The sequence below is a fragment of the Colletotrichum graminicola genome, assembly GCF_000149035.1.
Source record: "Colletotrichum graminicola M1.001 genomic scaffold supercont1.14, whole genome shotgun sequence".
NCBI lineage: Eukaryota > Fungi > Ascomycota > Sordariomycetes > Glomerellales > Glomerellaceae > Colletotrichum > Colletotrichum graminicola.
In genome coordinates, this window is record NW_007361018.1 from 560,560 (window position 1) to 581,284 (window position 20,725).

General features: G+C 55.1%; 4 protein-coding genes and 2 non-coding genes across 6 annotated transcripts; 4 read left to right on the plus strand and 2 right to left on the minus strand.

The window, feature by feature from the left end:
• Positions 1-1,179: 1,179 nt before the first annotated feature.
• On the plus strand, positions 1,180-5,498 carry GLRG_04487 (ATPase; the record flags this gene model as incomplete). The annotated part of the gene is made up of 3 exons (XM_008095172.1): positions 1,180-1,360; positions 1,425-4,803; positions 4,865-5,498. The coding sequence occupies 3 exons, from the start codon at positions 1,180-1,182 to the stop codon at positions 5,496-5,498; spliced, it is 4,194 nt and encodes a 1,397-aa protein (XP_008093363.1).
• A 339-nt stretch (positions 5,499-5,837) lies between these two features.
• On the minus strand, positions 5,838-7,390 carry GLRG_04488 (uncharacterized protein; the record flags this gene model as incomplete). The annotated part of the gene is made up of 2 exons (XM_008095173.1): positions 5,838-7,052; positions 7,130-7,390. 2 exons carry the CDS (start codon positions 7,388-7,390, stop codon positions 5,838-5,840), a joined length of 1,476 nt encoding a protein of 491 aa, XP_008093364.1.
• Positions 7,391-11,165: 3,775 nt separating this feature from the next.
• On the plus strand, positions 11,166-11,648 carry GLRG_04489 (uncharacterized protein; the record flags this gene model as incomplete). Its single annotated transcript, XM_008095174.1, has 1 exon — positions 11,166-11,648. The coding sequence occupies one exon, from the start codon at positions 11,166-11,168 to the stop codon at positions 11,646-11,648; it is 483 nt and encodes a 160-aa protein (XP_008093365.1).
• Positions 11,649-16,953: 5,305 nt separating this feature from the next.
• Positions 16,954-17,272, plus strand: GLRG_04490 (uncharacterized protein; the record flags this gene model as incomplete). The annotated part of the gene is made up of 2 exons (XM_008095175.1): positions 16,954-17,106; positions 17,168-17,272. 2 exons carry the CDS (start codon positions 16,954-16,956, stop codon positions 17,270-17,272), a joined length of 258 nt encoding a protein of 85 aa, XP_008093366.1.
• Positions 17,273-17,778: 506 nt separating this feature from the next.
• Positions 17,779-17,867, minus strand: GLRG_13107. The gene has a single exon. It is a non-coding gene; the product is annotated as a tRNA-Asp (tRNA).
• Positions 17,868-18,706: 839 nt separating this feature from the next.
• On the plus strand, positions 18,707-18,778 carry GLRG_13108. The gene has a single exon. It is a non-coding gene; the product is annotated as a tRNA-Trp (tRNA).
• The last annotated feature ends 1,947 nt before the right edge of the window (positions 18,779-20,725 follow it).

Consider the following 20,725-nt stretch of genomic DNA (forward strand, 5'->3'; position numbering starts at 1 on the left):
GTCGTCAAGATGACAACAAGCGCCGCCACCTTGCGAACACTGGCTGAGGCTGCGTGTGTATGTGCTGTCGTCCAAAGTGTCTTTTTGTGCGACCTTACGAGATATCAAAAGTATCTCAGCTTAGGGCCTCTTTTAGCTCCATATTTTGGGCCAGGACGACCTGTTCGGATACTGCCCGCCGCGAATATAAATCCATACGTCGCATTCGCAGCCGCGAGTGTCTAGAAGGTGATAAACGGGCCAAAGGCGTTGGTGCTTACACTGCTTGGATTGGTCAGGGTAATTGTCAGGGTGTTGCTGATGTCGACACAGAGGCCTCACCAACCTGCCATATGTTCGGGAAACACCATTGGCCAATCGATCACCTGCTCTTCCGCCCATTCCTTGCATAGGCTTCCGCTTTGTGGCTCATGGATATAAGAAGAGGCCGAAGTTGGCGATATTACCCTGTTACGGCGCGTTGCTGCTTGACTCTACAGCGTCATCTCATGACGCAGCTCGTCATTCAACCTTGGACTCGGTGCGACAGTACAGTGACTCGCCATTCTTGGAAAATGGCTTCTTCAGGTTTCATTTAAACGAAGGAGAAAAAAATTGCAAGAGAATAGACGGTACAATACTTGGCGGCATCCCAGGAGATCTTGTATCAATCACATGTTTCGAAGCGAAGGACTGACTGACAGTTGGCTGTTTTGAATTCATCATTAAGTACAACCAGACCCGGTCATTGGAGGTTATTCGGAATTGACTTCAAGGTATCCGTAACCCCAGATGATTAGTCATACATCCCCGCTCGGGCTTATCGACTAAAACCTGCAGAGCGACTGTCCTCAAGGGTTGTGGGTTGCTGTAGCGGCTGCAACTGGCAAGACTCCAATGCCGAGGCCTGACGCTTCCCCAAGCCGAAGCTGGAGACGGCCCCAACTCCAGCCCGGTCCAGGGACCACACCAACCAACCATAACCAACCATCCATACCTTAGCTTAGCTCCTTGAATCGAGCTTCACAACATGGACTCGTCAACCTCTGACTGCTGATACCTTCCGACTTCAATTGCTCGTACTGCTCCAACTTTCATCCCTCCACGACCTTGAACCCTTGCGCTCGTCACCCTGCGATGTCCACCTGAAGCACGCCACGCTCCGTTGCTTTGAACTGGTCCCGCCTGCTGATCGATACGATGACAACCTCAGAGCTTGCGCCGCCATCCCTGGCCAAGAGGAACAGGAGGTCGCGGAGGCGTCGTCAAGACAAGCCGGCGATCGCAGCTAGGCTAATTCTGGATGATCACAATGCGGGGGGCGATGTCGGTACTTTGTCCGAGGACCTATTCGCAGACCTTTTCCCCCACCTCCGTGATGGTAAGAACGCACTTCTGGGAAACAGGAATCTCGACACGCAGTTGCTGATTCCATTGTCGCGTAGTGCCCGCTCGTGAAGATGGCTCCGAGGACGTTCATCATGTAGCCATCGCTCCCTGGGAGCCGACCCCGTCTCCGACCGAAACCGCCTGGACGGTGGTGCCCGTAGTCAAGTCCTCGGCGCTCAAACCTTCGACCGTCCAATTCTCGCCCTCGTCCTTGTCCCTGCAGAGCTTTGCGACCACTCTCCAGCAGGTTGCGCCGTCGAAACTCTCAAGTAACAGCCGCAGTGGCATTGAAATCCAGATATTAGACGTGGTTGCACTCTCGTTGGACACAGTATACGTTAGCCTCGAGAGCGAATTGACGAAGCGCTTGGAACAAGGCGAGGGCACCTTTTACCGCGACCATCCAAGCAGCGTCAATGGCGTGGGTTCTGCCGCCCCAGAAACCTCCGAGGGTCGCCTCATCTCTTCGTTGCGCGTGGCTCTGGGAAGTTTGCGAGTTCTTCACTCTGGTGACCTCTTTCCTCTACCGCTACCTCCGCATCCAGTCACCCATATCCCCCCAAACCCAGGCAAGATCATGCTGTGTGAGCCCGTGAGCCAAGGAGTTCTCTCCGAGAGCACAAAGATCGTCTTGATGCGAGGGCGGGTACACACGAAGCACGGTCAAGCCGCTCCCTCGATCCCCCCGAATCGGAGCCTGAACGGTGTTCCCGATGAAGAGGACGATACCGCCAACGATCAGTTCTTCTCAGCTGCAGAAGACAGGTACAAGACGGACTCTGCGAACACCGAAATAGACTCCGTGACCGAGACAGAGGAGTCGGAGCTTTCTGGCATCGACCAGGATGACGATCTCTCTGACGACTCCATGGATGACATGATCTCTCTGCAGGCGCCGACGCTACCTACGACTGCCGCAAGTGGTATGTCTACCATGCAGCCGGGATCACCGATGACCATCGGAAGGGGAAGGAAAACCAACGGGATTGCAACTCCCGGCTCTGTCTTTTCCAACTATACTGCAACTACCGCTCGTCCAGACCGACCTCGAGGCCGACTTTTTAGGGCTCAGGGGCTGATTCGAACCATTCCCATGGACCTCCTTCACCCGAAGCCGGCACCAGAGGATGATGATGAGGCTAGGGTTTTCGTAGACATTGCCTCCCTGTCGAAGATCGGGTGCTTCTCAGGAGACTGGGTCCGCATCGAGGCTACTGAAGAACCTCCTGCCAATGGGTTCGGCGCCTTTGGACTCGGAAGCTTCACGTCGCTAGACCCGTCCGAGTCCAATTGGCGTCCAGTAAGGGTCTTTGGTCTTCCAGAGGGGTACTCTCAACGCCCAGTTACACGGATAGCAGGTGCAAAGCATGGCGAACGCAAACTGTCTTTCTTCGATTCCCAACTCCAGAAGCCGACCAGCCCGACAGCCTACATATCTCCCATTCTGTTAGCCAATCTTGATGAACCGTCGTATCTCCGGCTGTCACCTATTAAGCGGGGGGCGTATCAAGGAAAGGGAACTCTTCCCAAGTTCACGAACGCCTCGCGTCCCCCGTACGCCCGCGATATCACAATTCAGCATGTCCGGTCACCAGTGACTGCGGAACGAGCTTACCAATCGGCGGTCCTTGGCGGTCTCAAGCGTTACTTTGCTCAGAATATCCGACTTGTACGGACAGGCGATCTTATCGCCGTGCCCATCGACACACAACTGGGCAAAGCGCTACAAGAGCAACCAGGTGGAAGCAATGGGTCCGAGGTGGACGACGTGATGGCACTGTCCAAAGAAGGGTCGGCAAGATTTGACCAGGTGGCATGGTTCAAGGTTGGCCACATCCAGATCTCAAAATCCGATGCCGACAATGACCAGTCCGAAGAGTTGTGGGGAGGGGTGGCATGCATCGACAGCTCCTCCGTCGCGATGCACGGCTCCGGCTTTGCCACGAGCCGCATACCCGCAACCAAATCCAACACCTGGCCCTATTATCTTGGGGTCAAGAAGATGCCCAGCAAAGCACCAAGTGTTTCGGCACTGACGCTTCCTGACCAGGACTTCCGTTACGTCTCACCTCTCAGAAGACGTTTGCGAGAGTTGTTGGCCGCCGCCACCAGCCCAAGAGCGGTACATTTGAAGATGCCGCCAGTTGCCATTCTTGTCACCGCCACGCACCGCAATATAGGCAAAGCGACTGTGGCTTCGGAAGCCTGCTCCGATATTGGACTCCACACGTACTCGATTGATGCATACGACATCCTCAGTGAGGCAGGGACCAGCGGCAGCGATGTTAAGACAGAAGGTCTCCTGCGAACCAGGGCCGAAAGAGCTATGAGCTGTGGCCCAGAAACCACCGCTTTGCTGATTAGGCATATCGAGGCGTTGACTGCCGACCGCATGGTGTCGACCATGAAGGAGATTTTGCAGGACACAAGAGTGCTAATCGCTACTACCAGTGACGTCGACAAGGTCCCGGATGGAGTTCGAGGTCTCTTTAGCCATGAGCTTGAGATGGGTGCCCCTGACGAAGCTGAACGTGAAGGCATCCTCAGAGCTATTATTGAGGATCGCGGTATCAACCTAGACCCTGAAGTAGACCTCAACGGCGTGGCTCTCAAAACCGCTGCGTTGGTGGCCGGTGACTTAGTGGACGTGGTCGACCGAGCAGTTATCGCACAGCGATTGAGGTTGGAGCAAATATCATTGAAAACAGAAGCTACTGGCCAGGCCGTCACGGTGCGGGATCTCCAGGTAGCTGGTGGACCAATGGCTCGATGCGTCACCAAGGGCGACTTTGAGGTCGCTGTCGAGGCCGCGCGGAAGAACTTTGCAGGCGCCATCGGAGCTCCCAAGATTCCGAACGTCACATGGGATGATGTTGGTGGCCTGAACAACGTCAAGGATGCTGTGACAGAAACCATTCAGCTCCCCCTGGAGAGACCCGAGCTTTTCGCCAAGGGCATGAAGAAGCGGTCTGGCATCCTTTTCTACGGACCTCCGGGAACCGGAAAGACACTGCTAGCGAAGGCGATCGCGACGGAGTACAGTCTCAACTTCTTCAGCGTCAAGGGTCCCGAGCTGCTCAACATGTACATCGGAGAGTCGGAAGCCAACGTCAGACGCGTCTTCCAGCGTGCCCGCGATGCTCGCCCTTGTGTCGTGTTTTTCGATGAGCTGGATTCCGTTGCGCCCAAGCGCGGAAACCAGGGAGACAGCGGCGGTGTCATGGACCGCATCGTCTCGCAGCTGCTCGCCGAGCTCGACGGCATGTCGGGCGGGGACGACACGAGCGGCGGTGTCTTCGTTATCGGCGCCACCAACCGGCCGGATCTGCTCGATGCCGCCCTGCTCCGTCCCGGGCGCTTCGACAAGATGCTCTACCTCGGCGTGTCTGATACCCATGACAAGCAGCTCACAATCCTCGAGGCTCTCACCAGGAAGTAAGTCGCCCAAGCCAGTGCTTGCCTTCGTTTGTGCGCACACTAACATCTCCGGCCCCAGGTTTACTCTCCACCCCTCGGTCTCCCTGCAGTCCGTCGCTCAGCGGCTCCCGTTCACCTATACGGGCGCTGACTTTTACGCCCTCTGCAGTGATGCAATGCTCAAGGCCGTCACGCGGCAGGCAGCGGCGGTCGACGCCAAGATCCGCGACATAAACGCCGCCCGGGCGCCGTCGCGACCGCCCATCTCGACGGCCTATTTCTTCGACCACCACGCGACGCCTGACGACATTGCCGTCATGGTCACCGAAGAGGACTTCATGAGGGCGCACGAGGAGCTGGTGCCTAGCGTAAGCGCCGGCGAGCTGGCGCACTACGAGAAGGTGAGGGCGAGCTTCGAGGGGTCGCCCGACAAGGAGAAGCAGGCGCAGCCTCAACGCCCCGCGGCGGGGGCGGCGTTCAGGGCCGTTTCCGGGTCCTCAGCCGTGTCCAGGGGCAGTTCCAAGGGCAAAGGTAAGGCCGTGGCGGCGTCTTCCAAGGGGAAGGGGAAGGCCGTGGCGACGGGCAGCGATGACGAGTACGAATCCGAGGGCGAGGTCGCGGTAATGAACGGCAAGGGCAAGGGCAAGGGCAAGGGCAAGGCTGTCGCGGGATTCCAAGATGGAACGGCGAGCGACGACGAGGGATTGTATTAAAAAGGGGGAGGGGACGAGCCGCAGATAGCATCGAGCAGCACGCCCACTTACACATGAAACGATAAACCCTTGGTGGGGGATTCAAAGGTTTTTTTTTTTTTTTTTTTTGAACGAGTTCCGTAGCGGTAAGAATCGAACTGAAGAGAGATCGGCGTCCCGTGAAGCAAACAAGCAGCAAGTACTACCCTCCAGGAAATGGCACACCGCACACCCTTGCAAAAGAGTACATACAGTATATGGTGAGAGGACGGCAATCTTGTCACCATACAATCCAATGCACCGGCCCCATCACGGCATCCAACAAGAAAACTTCGCGACTTGGTCCTCGGCGCAACGTAACTACTCCTCAGGCTCCCCTTTAGACTTGGCTTCTCCCTCAGACTTTGACTCCCCGGACTTGTTGGGCTCAGCTATCTTTGCCTCTGCCAGCTTCTTCTCCTCTGATGCCGACTTCGCCTTAGCCTCCTCCTGGTTCGTCTCGGGTTTACTCGTATCGTCCTCGTCACTATCGTCATCCTCGTCGCCGTCATCATCGTCGTCTTCTTCTTCTTCGTCATCCTCCTCCGGCTGCGGCGCCTTCGTAGTGGTTTCGGTCTTTTCGGCCGATGGGGCTTCCTTCGGTGCCGTCTCCGTTTCCGGCACGGCGGCCTTGGTGAGGTCTTCGGCTGCCTCCTTTTCGGGGTCCTCTTTGATGGCGTGTGCCGTTTCGACCTCGGCGATCTTCTTCTGCGACACGTCTACGTCTTCGTCGGAATTCTCTTGATCAGGCTCCTCCTTGATAGTCTCGGCCTTCTCTATCGCGGCAATCTCTTCCTGGGACGCGGACGCCACCGCGGCGCCCATGTGCACCGTGACGGGCTTGTCCACATCGGAGGGCTTCCAACGGGCCGTTGTCGGTGACTGGAGGGTCTCGCGCAGGGCATCGGGATTGATGTTCGTGGCGGCGGCGCCCCAGGAACCTGTGGTCGGGGACTGGAGACCGACGGGCTTGACGCTCTGGGCCGAGGAACCGCTGCTGGTGCTGGCTAGGGAGGGTTTCCGGGCTGTTTCTGGTGTCTTTGAGATGTCCGTTGCAGCTTCCGCTTTCTTATCGGGTTCGGTGGTGGCTACAGATGACGTATCGGTCTCAGGCTTTTTGCCTTCAGCAGTCTTCGCGTCTGTCTTGCCATAGACCTTATCGCGCAGGGACTGCAGCCGGAGTTCCTTGGCCTTCTTAGCTGCCTCGTCGGCAATGGAGCGGTGGGCGACAGTGGAGGAGTTATCGGTTGGGGCTCGGGGTGTCTCGGCAGACGTGACCTTCGCAGCAGCAGGAGTAGAGCTCTCATCCATTGGCAAAGGGGGCGCTGGCGGAGGCGCGGGGGCCGATGCGGAGGTGGAAGCAGAGGTGGAGGCATTTCCCGACAGCGTGCCCTTGGGTACCTTCTTGATGATCTTCTTCTTGATAGGTTCCTTGGGCTTGTTGTTGATGTCAGGGATAGTAAATTCGTCGTAGTAGATTTTGACGTGCTGCTTGAGCTCGCCATATTCGTTCCATTCTTCGATCTCGGTGATATCCTGGACAGGAGCGCAGCTTGTCAGCATATGACTCTCTTCACCGAGAGCTGGGTCGGGAAGGAGGGTTCGCTACTTACGCCGAGCACGAGGCCCTCTTGCACAAGAGCCGGGAGCTTTCTTACGCGGCCAGAGGCATCTTTACCGGCACGGCGACCCCAAAGCATACGAGCCTTCTGATCAGTTGCGAGGTCGACGGCCTTGAAGGGTACGCGGTTGGCGCGGAGAATGGTTTCGAGACGAGATGTAGCGGTGACGATATGCGAGGATCCGGCGGTCAGGGAGGTAAAAATCCAGAGAGCCGGATCGGTAGAAAACGTGGTTGCAGTCAACTGCGCCATGACGGTATACTCTGATTCTTGGAGGCGGGGGATGTGCGGGAGGGAGTTGGACAAGTTGCAGGGAAGAGCTTGTGAAGGGGGGGAGGAGGGAGGAGGAGGGAACAGGTACCAGGAAGCTAAGGAGGGCCCGACGCAGTCAGCAAAGATCAAGACAGAATCATGGAAGCATCGAGACGCAGATACAGATGCAGATGCAGACGGGACACATGGCACGACGTGGGAGAATATGCAGGGTACAAAATGGAGCTCTGCATTACCTACAGTGGATTGAGGATTCTCGATGACATGTATCTGCGTTCCAGGCGAGGCGATGCGGTGCGTTCCGCGGGCAAAGTACCTAGCCAGCCAGTTAGCGGACAACACGAGGTCCCACGTAGATGAAACTCAAATGGTCGTAGGGGAGTGGTAGCGTACCTAGGTACCTACCTACCTACCTACTCGCTTCAGTGAGTGGATGTGCAAGGTACCTTACCTTAGGTAGGTGCCTACAGGTAGGTAGTAAAGAGGAACTAGGCCTTCTTCAGCAGCTTTGCCTTACCTGAGGATTGCGGGGGCGGGGTAGTTCTTTCAGCGAAGCCCCCCCCATCCGTGTGCTGCCTCGGTACTTACCTAAGGTAAGGATTTACCTACTCTGGAAAGCGAGGTTATGACGATAGGAGCTAGACAGCGCAGAGAGCCACTCCCGAGTGGTTGAGCTGGCAAGCCTGCAGGATGAGGTGGCCAAAAGTGAAAATAGGAAAATGCGACAGCGATGATTGGCGGTGACAAGGCCAACAATGCCAATCAGCAAACGTCAACACCAGCAAGAGCTTCGCCAGCTGTGTTCCTTCCCGCAAGAGGACACCACACACACTTCGGCCAACGGATGATGGTGACGAGACAGTGACCGCTTCTTGCATCGTACGCCTGCTGCATCGGCCACAATCGGTGCTGGCGACATTTTCTTGCAGACCATCCACCCATGCTTTTCACTGATGACTCGACACACATCTCCTGCACCTTACGTCGCCTACCCGAACGAGGGTCGGTCTCGGCTGAATGGGAGGCTGTGTTGGGTGTTCGGCATCTCCGACCGCGTACGTGTGTGACCGATTCTTTCCCCGTACAACGACGCTGCACCAGAATCATCTCTCCGCCCATTGGCTTGCCTCGACTGATCGCAGGTACAACCCTCAACGCGTGGCCTAAACTGTGCTACCGGCCCGGTGGTGATGGTTTCACTATTGCCATATTACCATCTCTTACCTGGTTACGTCGAACCAGTTTGTATCTTGGACAATACCATTGTGCAGTTCATTGCAGAAACAACAGAATGGTATTCGGAGAATCACGACAAGCAGGGGGCTTGCTTGGAACCAACCGTCTCCTGGCATCTGCCGCGCTCGCAGAGAGAAACGATAATACCCACAGCTGACGACGGAGGCCGGAGCCGACGAACGATGTTTCATATGGTCGAACCTGCGTGGAGGGTCGTTCCGTTCGGCGGTCTGGCATTGGCCCGACAATGGTTTGCCCAAGCACGGCTTCTCAACAACAACGATAAGCGCGGCGGCAACACACAAAAGATAGGATCGGGGTTGCTACGGTGTCGGTCCCGATAGCGCGCATCGATTGTCTGTGATGATCGCTTCCACAAAACCAATAATCGGAAGGGTTTTCCGCTATTGACATCATTGTCATCTTCACAGGCCTTCGGAAAGCCAATCGCCGCCCAACTGTACTCATCTTGGCCTTATTTCGCAAGAGAGAACATGCACGTTTGCCTGCGTGGTGGATTCCCAGGATCCTGTCCTACAAATACCGTCACCCACAGAGCGTTGCACATCCCCCTTTCGAAGGGGAAATGGCGGTGGGGTCCCCCGTAATTGGGGTAATTTCTCATACCTACGTACAACCGCTACTGACAGGGAAACCGAAAGGTAGCAGCTTATGGTTACACTGGTAGGCAATCAAGACAAGGCCGTTGTATTGGCCGTGCCAGGAACAAGCAGCCTAGCGGATGTTTTTTCCTTCTTGGTGCCAGGGTCCTGGAGAGTTTGGGGGGGTTACACGGTGGAACCTACAAATGACCGAGAAGGGAGAAGAGCGACTTGGAATCTAAATCGGCCGAAGCATGATTACATATGGGGCATCGATGCACGGCGTCACTCCAGGCAGAGAATCATTGGAAGGTGCTTCTGTCGTTGGTTCTCCCATCGTGCACCGTTGAGGGTAACCGCATCATCCCGAACTGAGCAGGCCGAGCAGTTCAAGACAAACAAACTACCACCAGCCAGACCTCCAAGTTTTCTGCCGGTCAGCGGATAGCAAGCCGCATCGGCGCCACGGCGAGCGAGTGAGTGCATGCATGCCGAGGGTGGCGGCCACCAAGCGACTTTTTTCACAAGGTCAATCTGCTAACAGCGTAGGCCGTAAAAATGATGCGATGACGACCGACACGTCTGGGTTCGGCAAGCAATGATTGACAAGCACATTTCCACGCCCTGGAGACGAGAGACTTTGGAAGTCTCGCGCCCGTGGCATGGACGCAGGCATGCCCAAAGCTCAGCAAGGTGAGCACGCAACATGGCAACAAAGCAACACAGCGTGCAGCATCGACCTCAGCGAGCTTGAGGTTCCTCTGGCTGGGGCCAGTCGTCTGCTCAGGTCGGATGAGTTGTTTCCAACCGCGCCAGGGCACGCTGTTCCTGCATGCTGCTAAGAGGCGATCCGCAAGGGCTCTCCAGGTACGAGCCAGTGAGAGTTGCAGGCTAAGGAGGCTAGGGCAATCTAGAGCAAGGTCCCGCCAGCGAAGCCCAAGCCCGCGCCGTGCGGTGCCGGTCCACCTATAGGCTTGCCCAGCCAATCAATCGTCCGAGCAAGACGAGATCCAATTTTGGACATGATCCCACGCTGCTTATCGCCCGGGCTAACGAGCTGCTTCTGCTTCCATGGGCCCGTGCTATCCGCTTCTCGGAAGAGAGAGAGACAGGGAGTCGAGAACCAAGGGCCATGCATGGCACCTGGAGGTCAAGGGTTCTCCTCCTTCATCTCCTCTCAATCAAGTTTGGCAGCTGGATCGGCACGATAATGTACACTACCTACCTACCTACCTACCTAGCAATGCCCCTCATACTTGGTCGGTCCGTCCACACCTTGTTCAATCGCTGGCATCAGTCGGGTAGCGTAGCACGAGACGAGGAAGCGACAGGAACGCCGACAGCTGAGCGCACACAGATGCATGTCTGCCCCCCCCCCCCCCCCCATGTCCTCGCTCGCGCACCCACCGGCTACCCACCCACACACACCCTCTCCGGCCGCGTAGGCGACCAACGGGGGTGTCGACGAGACGGAGGTCTTACAGGCACACGCAGCAACTGAGGAGACGCCATGTCGCCTAGCACTCGCAAAATTTCCGGGAGCCCACGCCTAGCAAACCCGCTGCTGGCCATCGTCGTTGTTCGGCCGAGTCATTAAAAGGAGAAATACCTCGCCTGCCCCCCCTCCCGCCCGATTTAAGGTCTCGCTTCTCCCTCACCGTTGCTCTCCTCACCACTGCGTCCAGTGCCCACATTCTCTTGCAATTGCTCTAGTCATCGTGCCTTTTTTTTGCACACCACACTCATTTGAATTCATCCTCACGGATCTCGACAAGACAGTTTCGTCAATCTCTTGGCATTGCACTCTCTACGGCCCACGCTTGCAAGCTCAAAGTCCAATCTCGTTTGAAGCTCAACCGCCTTAAGTCACTCATCATCTTGGTACGGATACTCGACGTTATACAAAATCAGTCAGAATGCGTTTCACCAGCATCTTCGCCCTCATGGCCGCCTCCGTCGCCGTCGCTCAGTCCTCCGCGGATGACACGACCACGACCATGACCGAGACCACCACCAAGACGGTGACCATCACCAAGTGTAACCCGACCAACACCGCTTGCCCCCTGTACACGCCGACCTCAACCATCGTCCCGACCATCAACTCGACAACTTCCACCTCCACCTCCACACCCTCCTCCTCCTCCTCCTCCTCCTCCTCTTCGTCCTCTTCGTCCCACTTCTACCCGGCATCCAACTCCACCAGCTTTGCCGGCCCAACTGCCTCTGCCCCCTGGACCAAGTCTTCCGCCGTCCCCATCAAGACCTCGGCCGACTCGCCCGCTCCTACCGGCGGCTCTGCCGTGCCCTCTTCCCCTGCTAGCGCCGGCTCTGGAATGTTGGTCGTCCAGAGCGGCCTCCTGGCCGCCGTCGTTGGCCTCGCCGCTGTCGCCCTCAACTAAACGGGCCTGGCCCTTGCCACCTGACACGTAACCGTCCGATCACGATTGTTTAATTCGATTCTTGGCCGACATCACTGTTATTCCCAGGAGACGAGCTGATTGGAGATCTCTTTCATTTGTTATTCAAACCACTCTGGGTGTGCATGAGAAGCGGTTTAGAGCCTCGGCTACCTGACGGCCTTCACTTCTGGCCTTGGATCCCCGTTTCGGCTTTAGGATCGATTGGAGGAGTTTATACCTATTTGGAGATGCTCGCATACATACCCGACAGATGATGCACATACTCTTTTTTTTGAATGATACGACCCCGAGATGACTTCATTATTCATGTCCTTTGGCGGCACTGGCACGCAATGGTTTCGTGAGTGATGCAGCTGACTGGCCGCCAGTGATCCAGATCACCGGGTGTGGGAATCTGCTCGATTCGCAAGTCTCCATTTCCAAATATGATGCAACATGCCAGTGCTTCGCAGAATTGCCGTATTGTTGATATGCCCGTTCCAGCTCACCTGTTGGTCTGGCCGTAGTCTTCTCGACGTACCAAAACGCGCATCACGAACTATGTGATCAGCTGGCATGGCTAGATCACACCAATCCCACCACCCCCGGTGTCAATCGCATTCCAAACCAAGACTGTCTGAGCACCTTGCCATCCATTCGACAAAAGAAAAGATATACATGTGGCTCAGACAATGCCATTACTTGCGTCGAACCCAGATCATGGTACTGTCAGCCGTTGGTACTCGCCGACGGCGGACCAATGGCGAGCGACTGCTCTCAGAACCCGTTCGGTTGGTTCAGAAAGGCAGCCTCGCGCGCTGATTCGCTCACGTGGCTACTATACTAAAGGAACGGGCCGCTTTTTAGGTCTCGAGAACAAAGACATCCAACGACTTTCCACCCTGCCCGTTGCTTTCTCTTGCCGGTTCCAAGTCCCTTCATCTGCGACCAGCTTCCTATCAAATTAATGTCAACTGATGACGATAACACTCGCATAATCACGATGCCGCCCAATCCTCGTTGTGACGTGGCAGATAGAAGCTCACTAACGTCTTCTCGGTTCCTGACAGCCGTACGCCAATCAAGCATGGGCAGTCCGCATCCCTGCAGAGATCGATCGCATCGACTCCTTCCGACCGACGAGCTCAGCTCTGATGCTGGAGTACCACTTGTCCATTGGTATTGGCACGTGAAAGATGTCCATGTGTAGATTAATCTATGCGTTGTACAGTAGCGCAAGCCTCGAATCTCCTTTTCTCCCTTTTCAGCTCTACGCATTGCGCCGAATGCGAGACACAAAGCCGGTTTCCATAGCACACACAAAAGAAAAAATGAGAAATGCAAAGAAAAAAATCTCAACCACCAAACTCAGGGTGGGGGGCTGAGCCGCCGTCCTCATTACGTATCACGATTGTGGTCGTGTCCCAGGATGCGCGAGCCTCGCGCATGACAGCCGACAGCTGAGAGTCTGTCCCATGCCGTCGTGCTGAATCGATTCGAAATTGCCCCTTTGCTCCGGCAGCCATGCGGTCGAGAATCGCGCCCGAAATGGCCATACATGCGACTCGATGTGGTGAACGAAACCGCGTCTTGCGTTCATGTCGTATGCCGGACAGAGGGTCAGAGAGCGACAGGCCACCACCGGCCGCATTCAGCTGCTCCCCCAAGCGTACGATCCTTCTTCCCTCTTGAGGTCGAGACTCTCAGCATAACCCCTGGGCGCATCGGTCGCATAGACTCTTGTCCGCTGGTATCCGTACTTCGCAACCGCAAACCGACCTGTGGTCACAGAACTTGAGCGCCATGTTGTTTGTCTTCGGCCCGACGCAAGATCGGGCGTCCGTCTTCTTGGTATTCGCTATGCTTCTGCAGCATCCCGTCTTCGTCGGATGTCCTCTCATCGTGAGCCTCGCACAGTGCTGAGACGGTTTTATCGACTTGGTCCAGCCGTTCGAATAGCGTTTCACGGCTCGGCCCGTCCAGGCTGCTTTGACGGGGAAACCGGGGCTGCCAAGTTTCGAGAGGGACAACGGACGGCGGAGGCGGACGGCGGCGCTCGACTTGTAACACGACACAAGGCTCGTTAAGGCTAAGCAGGTCGATTGTTTTCTCTCCGAAAGAGCTCTTCGCACGAGCTGGCGGCAAAGGTTCTTCTTCTCGCTGATCGCCGGCTCCATCGTCCGGGAAGGACAGGATGCATACGCTTTATATGTTTTGCGCACCGGAACCACTCGCGCACTTCCGCGCTCGCACGACTTACACCTTACAGCCGACCCGCGTTCCCATGCGGGCGACGAGACGCAGAGGAGCCATGCAGGGTGGCACTTGGCCTACACGCTCTCTATCTGGGCAATTGCCGCCGCCTCGGGTTGCCGCTATGGCATTCAGTACCCTCCTCTGAGCCGATCATCTGCTCTCGGGGCACTAAGCCGAGCCAGAGGTTCTATGCAAATATTATTGCAGGGCGTCGTGCCGGCTACTAGACCACCTTTAAACCCACTTTCTGTTTCCCTCGTTGCCATCCCGCATATTGGGCATAGTACTTATGCTGTGTTTTTCCGACTGTGTCACAATCATTGTGTACCTGCGCGACCTTGAAGAGCGGACCGCCTGGATATATAGTACCTTGGTTTTCATCCCGCATCTTGCTTGCCGTGGACCTCCCGAACGCAGGCTCCTCTCCGACAGGTTTCTTCGACAACGACCCTGTCAGCTAGGATGAGGCGAAAGTGGACTTGGCACAGCGGCAAGCTTGTGCCGTTCAGGACTAGCACCTGACTCTGAAGCACCGTATTTTGTAAGGGCTCGAAAAGTTCTCGATCTCGACATTACCCTCCCGCCCTCTCTTGCGCATACGCAACAGCGCCGCCAAAATGCTCCAGTGCCTCGAAGAGCCTGCTCATGACTATTCCCAACCCTCCAACGCAAACGTGTCACCCATCCTCAGTCCATGTCAAGCACCTCACAGTCACGGCATACCCTCGACTGCACCAGATCAGACCAAACCGTGGCCTGCCCTGGCGCAAACCGGTCTCGAAATTTCTGATAAGGTGCATCATTAGTGGATCAGCGTACAGGTACCTGGCCGAGCCTATCCCACTCTAGTGAGTAGCTTGTGGAAACCTAACCATGTCCGACATGATGTGGCCGGGGACTTCAACACACAAGACCCGTTTGTGTTGACAAGGGGCCAGCCGGATCTCAGCTTTTCACCTGCATCGCTGCAGTACGCAAGTCCAATTCACTCGCCATTTATCACCGGCGAAAAACAGCCCGAAACGACGCAGGCAACCTTCCTGGAGCATAACATTGGCGAAATGCGCCGTAGCGGGATCCCTCGCCCTCACCAAAGATAACCGGTACACCACAACTTCCGTGGAACATGTTCACCGAACAGTGCCGCCACAGATCAAGAGGGAGCGTTCGACAGCGACCGGATCCGGGGCAAGAAGTAGGGCGAGGATGTTGTGCAGATGGGCTCCTCCGACAGCCAGACAAGCGGCATGGTGGGCAGGCTGGCGCGGCCCCGTTTTCGAGGGGGGGAAGTGGGCAAGCCCACCTTTACAGAATGCTAACCCGCTGGTTTTGAACACTAGGTATCAGTTCTGCTGCTCTTTTACCCTGGCCCGCGGGTCAGGGGTACGCTATCACTTCTCAGTTTTGAGCACCGAACCATTGCGTCCATGGAATGGCGGAATGGGACGCTACTGTCTTGGAAACATTTGCCGGCTGCAAACCCACCGGACACTGTGGGAAGGGGGGGAGGGAGCCAGAGTTTTGGCAAAGATCAGAGCAGGTACGGGATCTTTGTCGTGCTGCGGTGTAGAAACACGCCTTCCGCTTGCGGTCAAATAAATCTTCTCATCAGAAACGTTGCAAACTGCATGCCATCCACTCCCCCCCACATCTCGGGAACCATGTCGTCGGGATCTGAGAGAGGCTTTTTTTTTTCTTTTTCTTTTCGAGTTGGGAAACGGGCCAGGGCCGTTGGAAACGGCATTGTTTGCGGGTCGTTATCACCTCCCTCTCCTTCTCTTGTCGTGTGCTCTGTCACTTTGGCGGGACGTCCATCGAGGCCATCCAAACAGACGGCAATCCTCACGAGAGTGGGGGGTTCTCTCTTACATGTAGGATGAACGCCTAAATCTCCGACCGGGGCATCTTAGACAGTCGACGCCAGCAGAGGCCGGGTCGTCCGGAGGCCCTCCCGCGAAAGGCTAGCCATCGTGTGCACGAGTTGTAAGTGCTAGGGGTAATTATTTTAGCATAGAGTCAAGTCAGCAGTGGCAAATCCGAGGGGCCTAGAATCTGCTGGGCACGCTGCACTCGGTGTGCGTGGTCGTCTTCTCCACGTGCCCTTGTCCCCTCCCGTGCGAGAGTGCGTCCGGGATGGATGTATGCTTTGCAAGAACATGGGTCGAGTTTGTAAAGTCCGGCTTTTGGTTATCCAGCCGCGGGGGGGGGGTCGCGTCTGCCAGAGGCTTCGGATGACGACCTCGGATCGCGAGACATCTCCCATATTTGTGAGAACCGAGAGCCTGTTGGCCTGGTGCTCGATGACCTCTGGAGAGCACTGACAACTATGAAATGCTGGAAACCCGTCGGGCTTGGCCGTGGGTACACAGCGCTGGCCCATGGCCCCAGGACGGCAGTGGACTCTTATATGCCCCCTTGGAAGTTATCATCTGACGATATCTTCAAGCCCCACTCTTTGTGACTCTTGCACTCTCTCGAGCTCTGCCTCTATGCATAGTATACTGTCAACGGAGATGCTCTGGGGACACACACGGGTTCATTTCGGCACCGAGGTTTGACTCGCGAGTCTAATAACCAGTCAAGGCTAGCTGAGATATTAGGTGATCACGAGGGCGGGCGTAAGGGGCACCATCACGTCTGGGCTTGTAGAGGTTCAAGGGCGTGCATCATCTGCGGAGGGGACGCGGGGTTTGTCTTCTTTCCTTGATTCAATGTGCATATGTCCTTTTACAGATGTATACCGCTACGGAATGAATGCATTAAGAACGCCTGTTCGTGTTGATGTTGGCGGTTTCTTGGTCCATAGCATATCAAGCGAGCGGTTCGTGAAACAACAGGTTGTCGTCGGTGTTCGCTGCAATCGGCATCTCGAATCGGAACCTTTGTTTCTGCATAACTTGCTCAGCATGATCACTGAGGCAAAAGCAACAGATATTTCCGCGTGCCGTACATAGCATCGAGATTTACATGGTGGTGGAGGTCTGTGGCAACCTTGTTGATATTTGCGGGATAGGACGTGGTGTGCTTTTGGTGGACTCCGGCCTCGTCCATGACCCTGCTCATATTGTCAGTCTTGTTGTTCTTTGGGAAACTCGGCTCGGAGTTCATCCTCTCTGTGGCCTCCAGAGCAAGCCCTTACATCCCCCCGACCGTGATCATGGCCGATCACCGAACCCTCCCACGCTTCGAGGAAGTGGCTCGTGTCAGTCATGAAAGAGGCCGACACAGTCGCGAGTTGTAGACTGACTCTCGCAAGTGTGCAGCTAACGACAGGGTTCGAGGCCCCGGTGGCGCATGCGCTGAAAGAGATTCCCAGATATGCCTGGTTGAAGCTTTCGAAGATTGTTGGCCTTGATGGCTTCATCTGAGAAAGCGACTCTATCAATTTCTGGGCGTCTGTGTCTGTTTATCCGGCTGTGGCTCCACGCCGCCTCAGTATTTCCAAGGCTCGTAGCAGAGCTTCATCAGATTGTGAAGGCGCGTGAATATGTTGGCGAAGGCGACTGGCTTCCAACATCGGCGGGGTTGCTGGAGGTACACAGCATACTGGATACAACGAAAACTTGCCGAGGTCTCTCATCAGAACCACAATCCTCTAGAGGTTAAAGACCTAAGCCTCTAACCCCCCTGAGCACTAGTATCGAAACGACGAAGAGGCAGTACTCGAACAAGCCCTACCGGTAGTCTTGAACATTTCAGATGATAGTCACTTGTGCTATTTAATTGAAAACAAAGTAGCCAGAAGAGCCCTGCAGGATACATAAAGCACAAACCACTCCCTAAGCACAACAGCGTCCCGGGCACATTGCATTAGTAACAGGAATAAAAAAGCTAAAAAATGGCCATTCATCATGAGTTGAATGATGCAAAACATCTCCTCGACGGGGAATTGAACCCCGGTCCCCTGCGAGTTGCTGCTATTGCAGTGACAAGCAGATATCCTCACCACTAGACTATCGGGGATATGTGGATGTTTGCATCCAGTGATAGTTGGTTGGAAGAGTCAGAAGTCAATGCGATTATAAAGCTATTGGTGGCTGGGCTTATGCACGGACACCCCCATCGAGGGCAGTCGCCCGCTCCAACCGGGCCCGAGTAAAAAATGACGAACGACAAGACACTGATTAAAGACAACGCAACAACTTCCAAGCAGGGGAGCATAATCCCATAAACTGGTGGTCTACCTACCTTACACGAGCCGGTGACATGGCTGCTTGGTCCATCTTATACGGGGTTGTGCCTGCCACGCCCAGTGAGGTGAGACGGGGATTGGAACCCTCGAACGGCACACACACCGGCCGCCTGTTAACCAAAATGCAAAGCAGCCTATCTAAACAAGACGTAAATATTCCTGGATAGAAAGGTCGCAGAGTCAATCACCCACATGGTTTGCACATCGTGCAAAACTGATCAAGCAGCTTTTGGGGCATTGTTGCTTAGTCTGCTCTCACAGCTATTCTCGTTCACCTGTAGCGTCATGCAGCATATATCAGACATTTCAAGAAGATACTTAACGCAACGCTGCGATTCAGCTTTCCAGAAACCCAAGAGTAAGCAAGCCGAGTCCCTGTGACCCATTCTGTCGGGTGCGGAGTTGTCTAGACTGAAGCTCAGCCCCCACTCCGCAACATCCCTTATCCCTCGAGTCTCCATCGCTGCGCATCGTCGCTTTGCCCGAACAAGACATTTTATGTCCCCGCAACCTCGCAGAGGGACCCTTCAATAGGACATAAGTTGGTGTAATGCTTATCCCAGCATCCACCTCCCCATCCTCGGATGCGGGCCTCCAATCTCGCTCAATGGGCCTTGTGGCGCAACGGTAGCGCGTTCGACTCCAGATCGAAAGGTTATCCGTTCAAATCGGGTCAGGGTCACACAACGAGAGCTGCTGAAGCATAGCTCCTTATCATTTTTGTCGTTTTTGAAGCCGTGGTGATGTATCGCTCTATGGAAGCCGAAGAGCCGGACGAGCGAGTCTTGAGCCGGGAACTTGCGAAAGTGGGTCTTCTTAGGAGGCGAACACCATCTGTTGGCAATCCAAGTGAGTGGCAAGAGGTCCTCCAGCGATTGCGTATACATGTGCGTATGGGGTACATAGCCGACCTCACAAAGGCCCTCTCTCCAAGGTAAGCGTTAGTCACTAGGTCAATGGTGTTGGCTTAATCTCGCGATCGTAACGGTTACGATATATGGTGAAACTTACGGTATTGCTGAAGCTGGAAGGCGGAGGAGGGCAACCCAGCCGTGGGCGATGTGTGGGTGAAAGTGGTGTAGGAGGGTATCTTGCTAGCCTTTCGTCCTCGGTTATCAACAGTAAAATCTGCTACAAGTGTACCGGCTTAACCAATCTTTGCTCCTGCCTTTACTTGTCTCTTACTTTGATTGCGTTTGCTGCACTGCTTTGCTACCTCTTTAGCCACGCCATTACGCCGCGCCATAAGGCTATGTCGCCCATTAGCCCGTCCTTCCTGTCGGATCCGGAACGGCTGGCAGGAGGGCTAGTGATTAGGGTTCTGTATCACAACCAAGCCAGGAGTCACGAGCCGGTGCAACTTTATGATGCAGGACAAGAAGTAATGAGGCAGGGCTCATGTCACCAGTCTCACACATTATAGTGCAGATAGTTATCATAACCCGATTGTGACAGTCAACACAGTCTTTGGGCATTTGTATTATATTACTTTCATACAAGATACTTTTAGACGACACAAATATACTTCGCTGGGTCAACGTAAGCCTCAAGGGGAAGACGGGTCTTGCGGAATGTCAGTCGAGAGATCCCCCTATACGACACAGTCAGGCGCGTCCGGCAGGACACCATAGATGCCGGCCTTTTACGCAGCGTCCAGAGCGTTCTGAAAGTTGGCATCGATGAATGGTACTTGGGTCTTCTCGTACTGAACATTTATCAAGACTTGTTTCGCCGCATCGGAAAGAACATCCCAGCTGATAAGAGTACTCTGGAAGACGAGGTCGCCGTCAGCCCCAACGAAAGGGGGGGTGGCCCTATCGTGTAACTATAATTTGGGCTGTGTAGGCATGTCGATGCCCATAGATGACGACGTAAAGGACCGCCTGGCGGCCTTGAGTACTCTGTCCGCTGCGCACGTAGACCTGGCCGGTGCCACCATTATCACAACCGCTTCTTCCACCACCGGTAGGTTTCAAACCTCACTATTTTGAGTGTAGTAAGCTACTGGTGTCATTTGAAGACCGTAAGGGTGCATAGGAGTTGGCTGGGGGTGTTGCGGTTGCGCCTACTTACCCAAGGTTGCCATTGACATTGACCGCGGGATATGGATCGCAGCCTCCCGGTACGTAGAGGTGAGGATTGAACCGACGCTCCAACTCGCCGACGTCAGAACTGGCTTTTGAGTGAATGGGACAACCTTGTCATGATCGATCCATGTGTCCGTTAGAACCATCCAAGTGAGGCAACAGCGACGCACCAAAACAGAAACTGAGAGCGGTATTTCAAAGAACTCTGTGTATCCAGACCGTATTATGGCAGTACGGATTTCTCCGCAGCAACTTCCACAGACAACAAGCTGTATGCTGGACCATGAAAAAGCCGGGGTTGAGGAGTGCAGTATGTTGCTCCGGTACAGCGTAATCGAGGGAATATACAGGCATAATACTGACCCAAGGAACACCGTAAACGACCGTTATGTTTATTGAAACAAGTGTCTATTCCCGCCATTGACAGATCTCCGCCCACCAGCACCCACGTGATCCACTTGGGCGAAGACAGTAACAGCGGGAGGTTTATTACGTAGGGACGTCGGAAAATATGCCTGGTAGTGCAGAGCGGAATATAGACA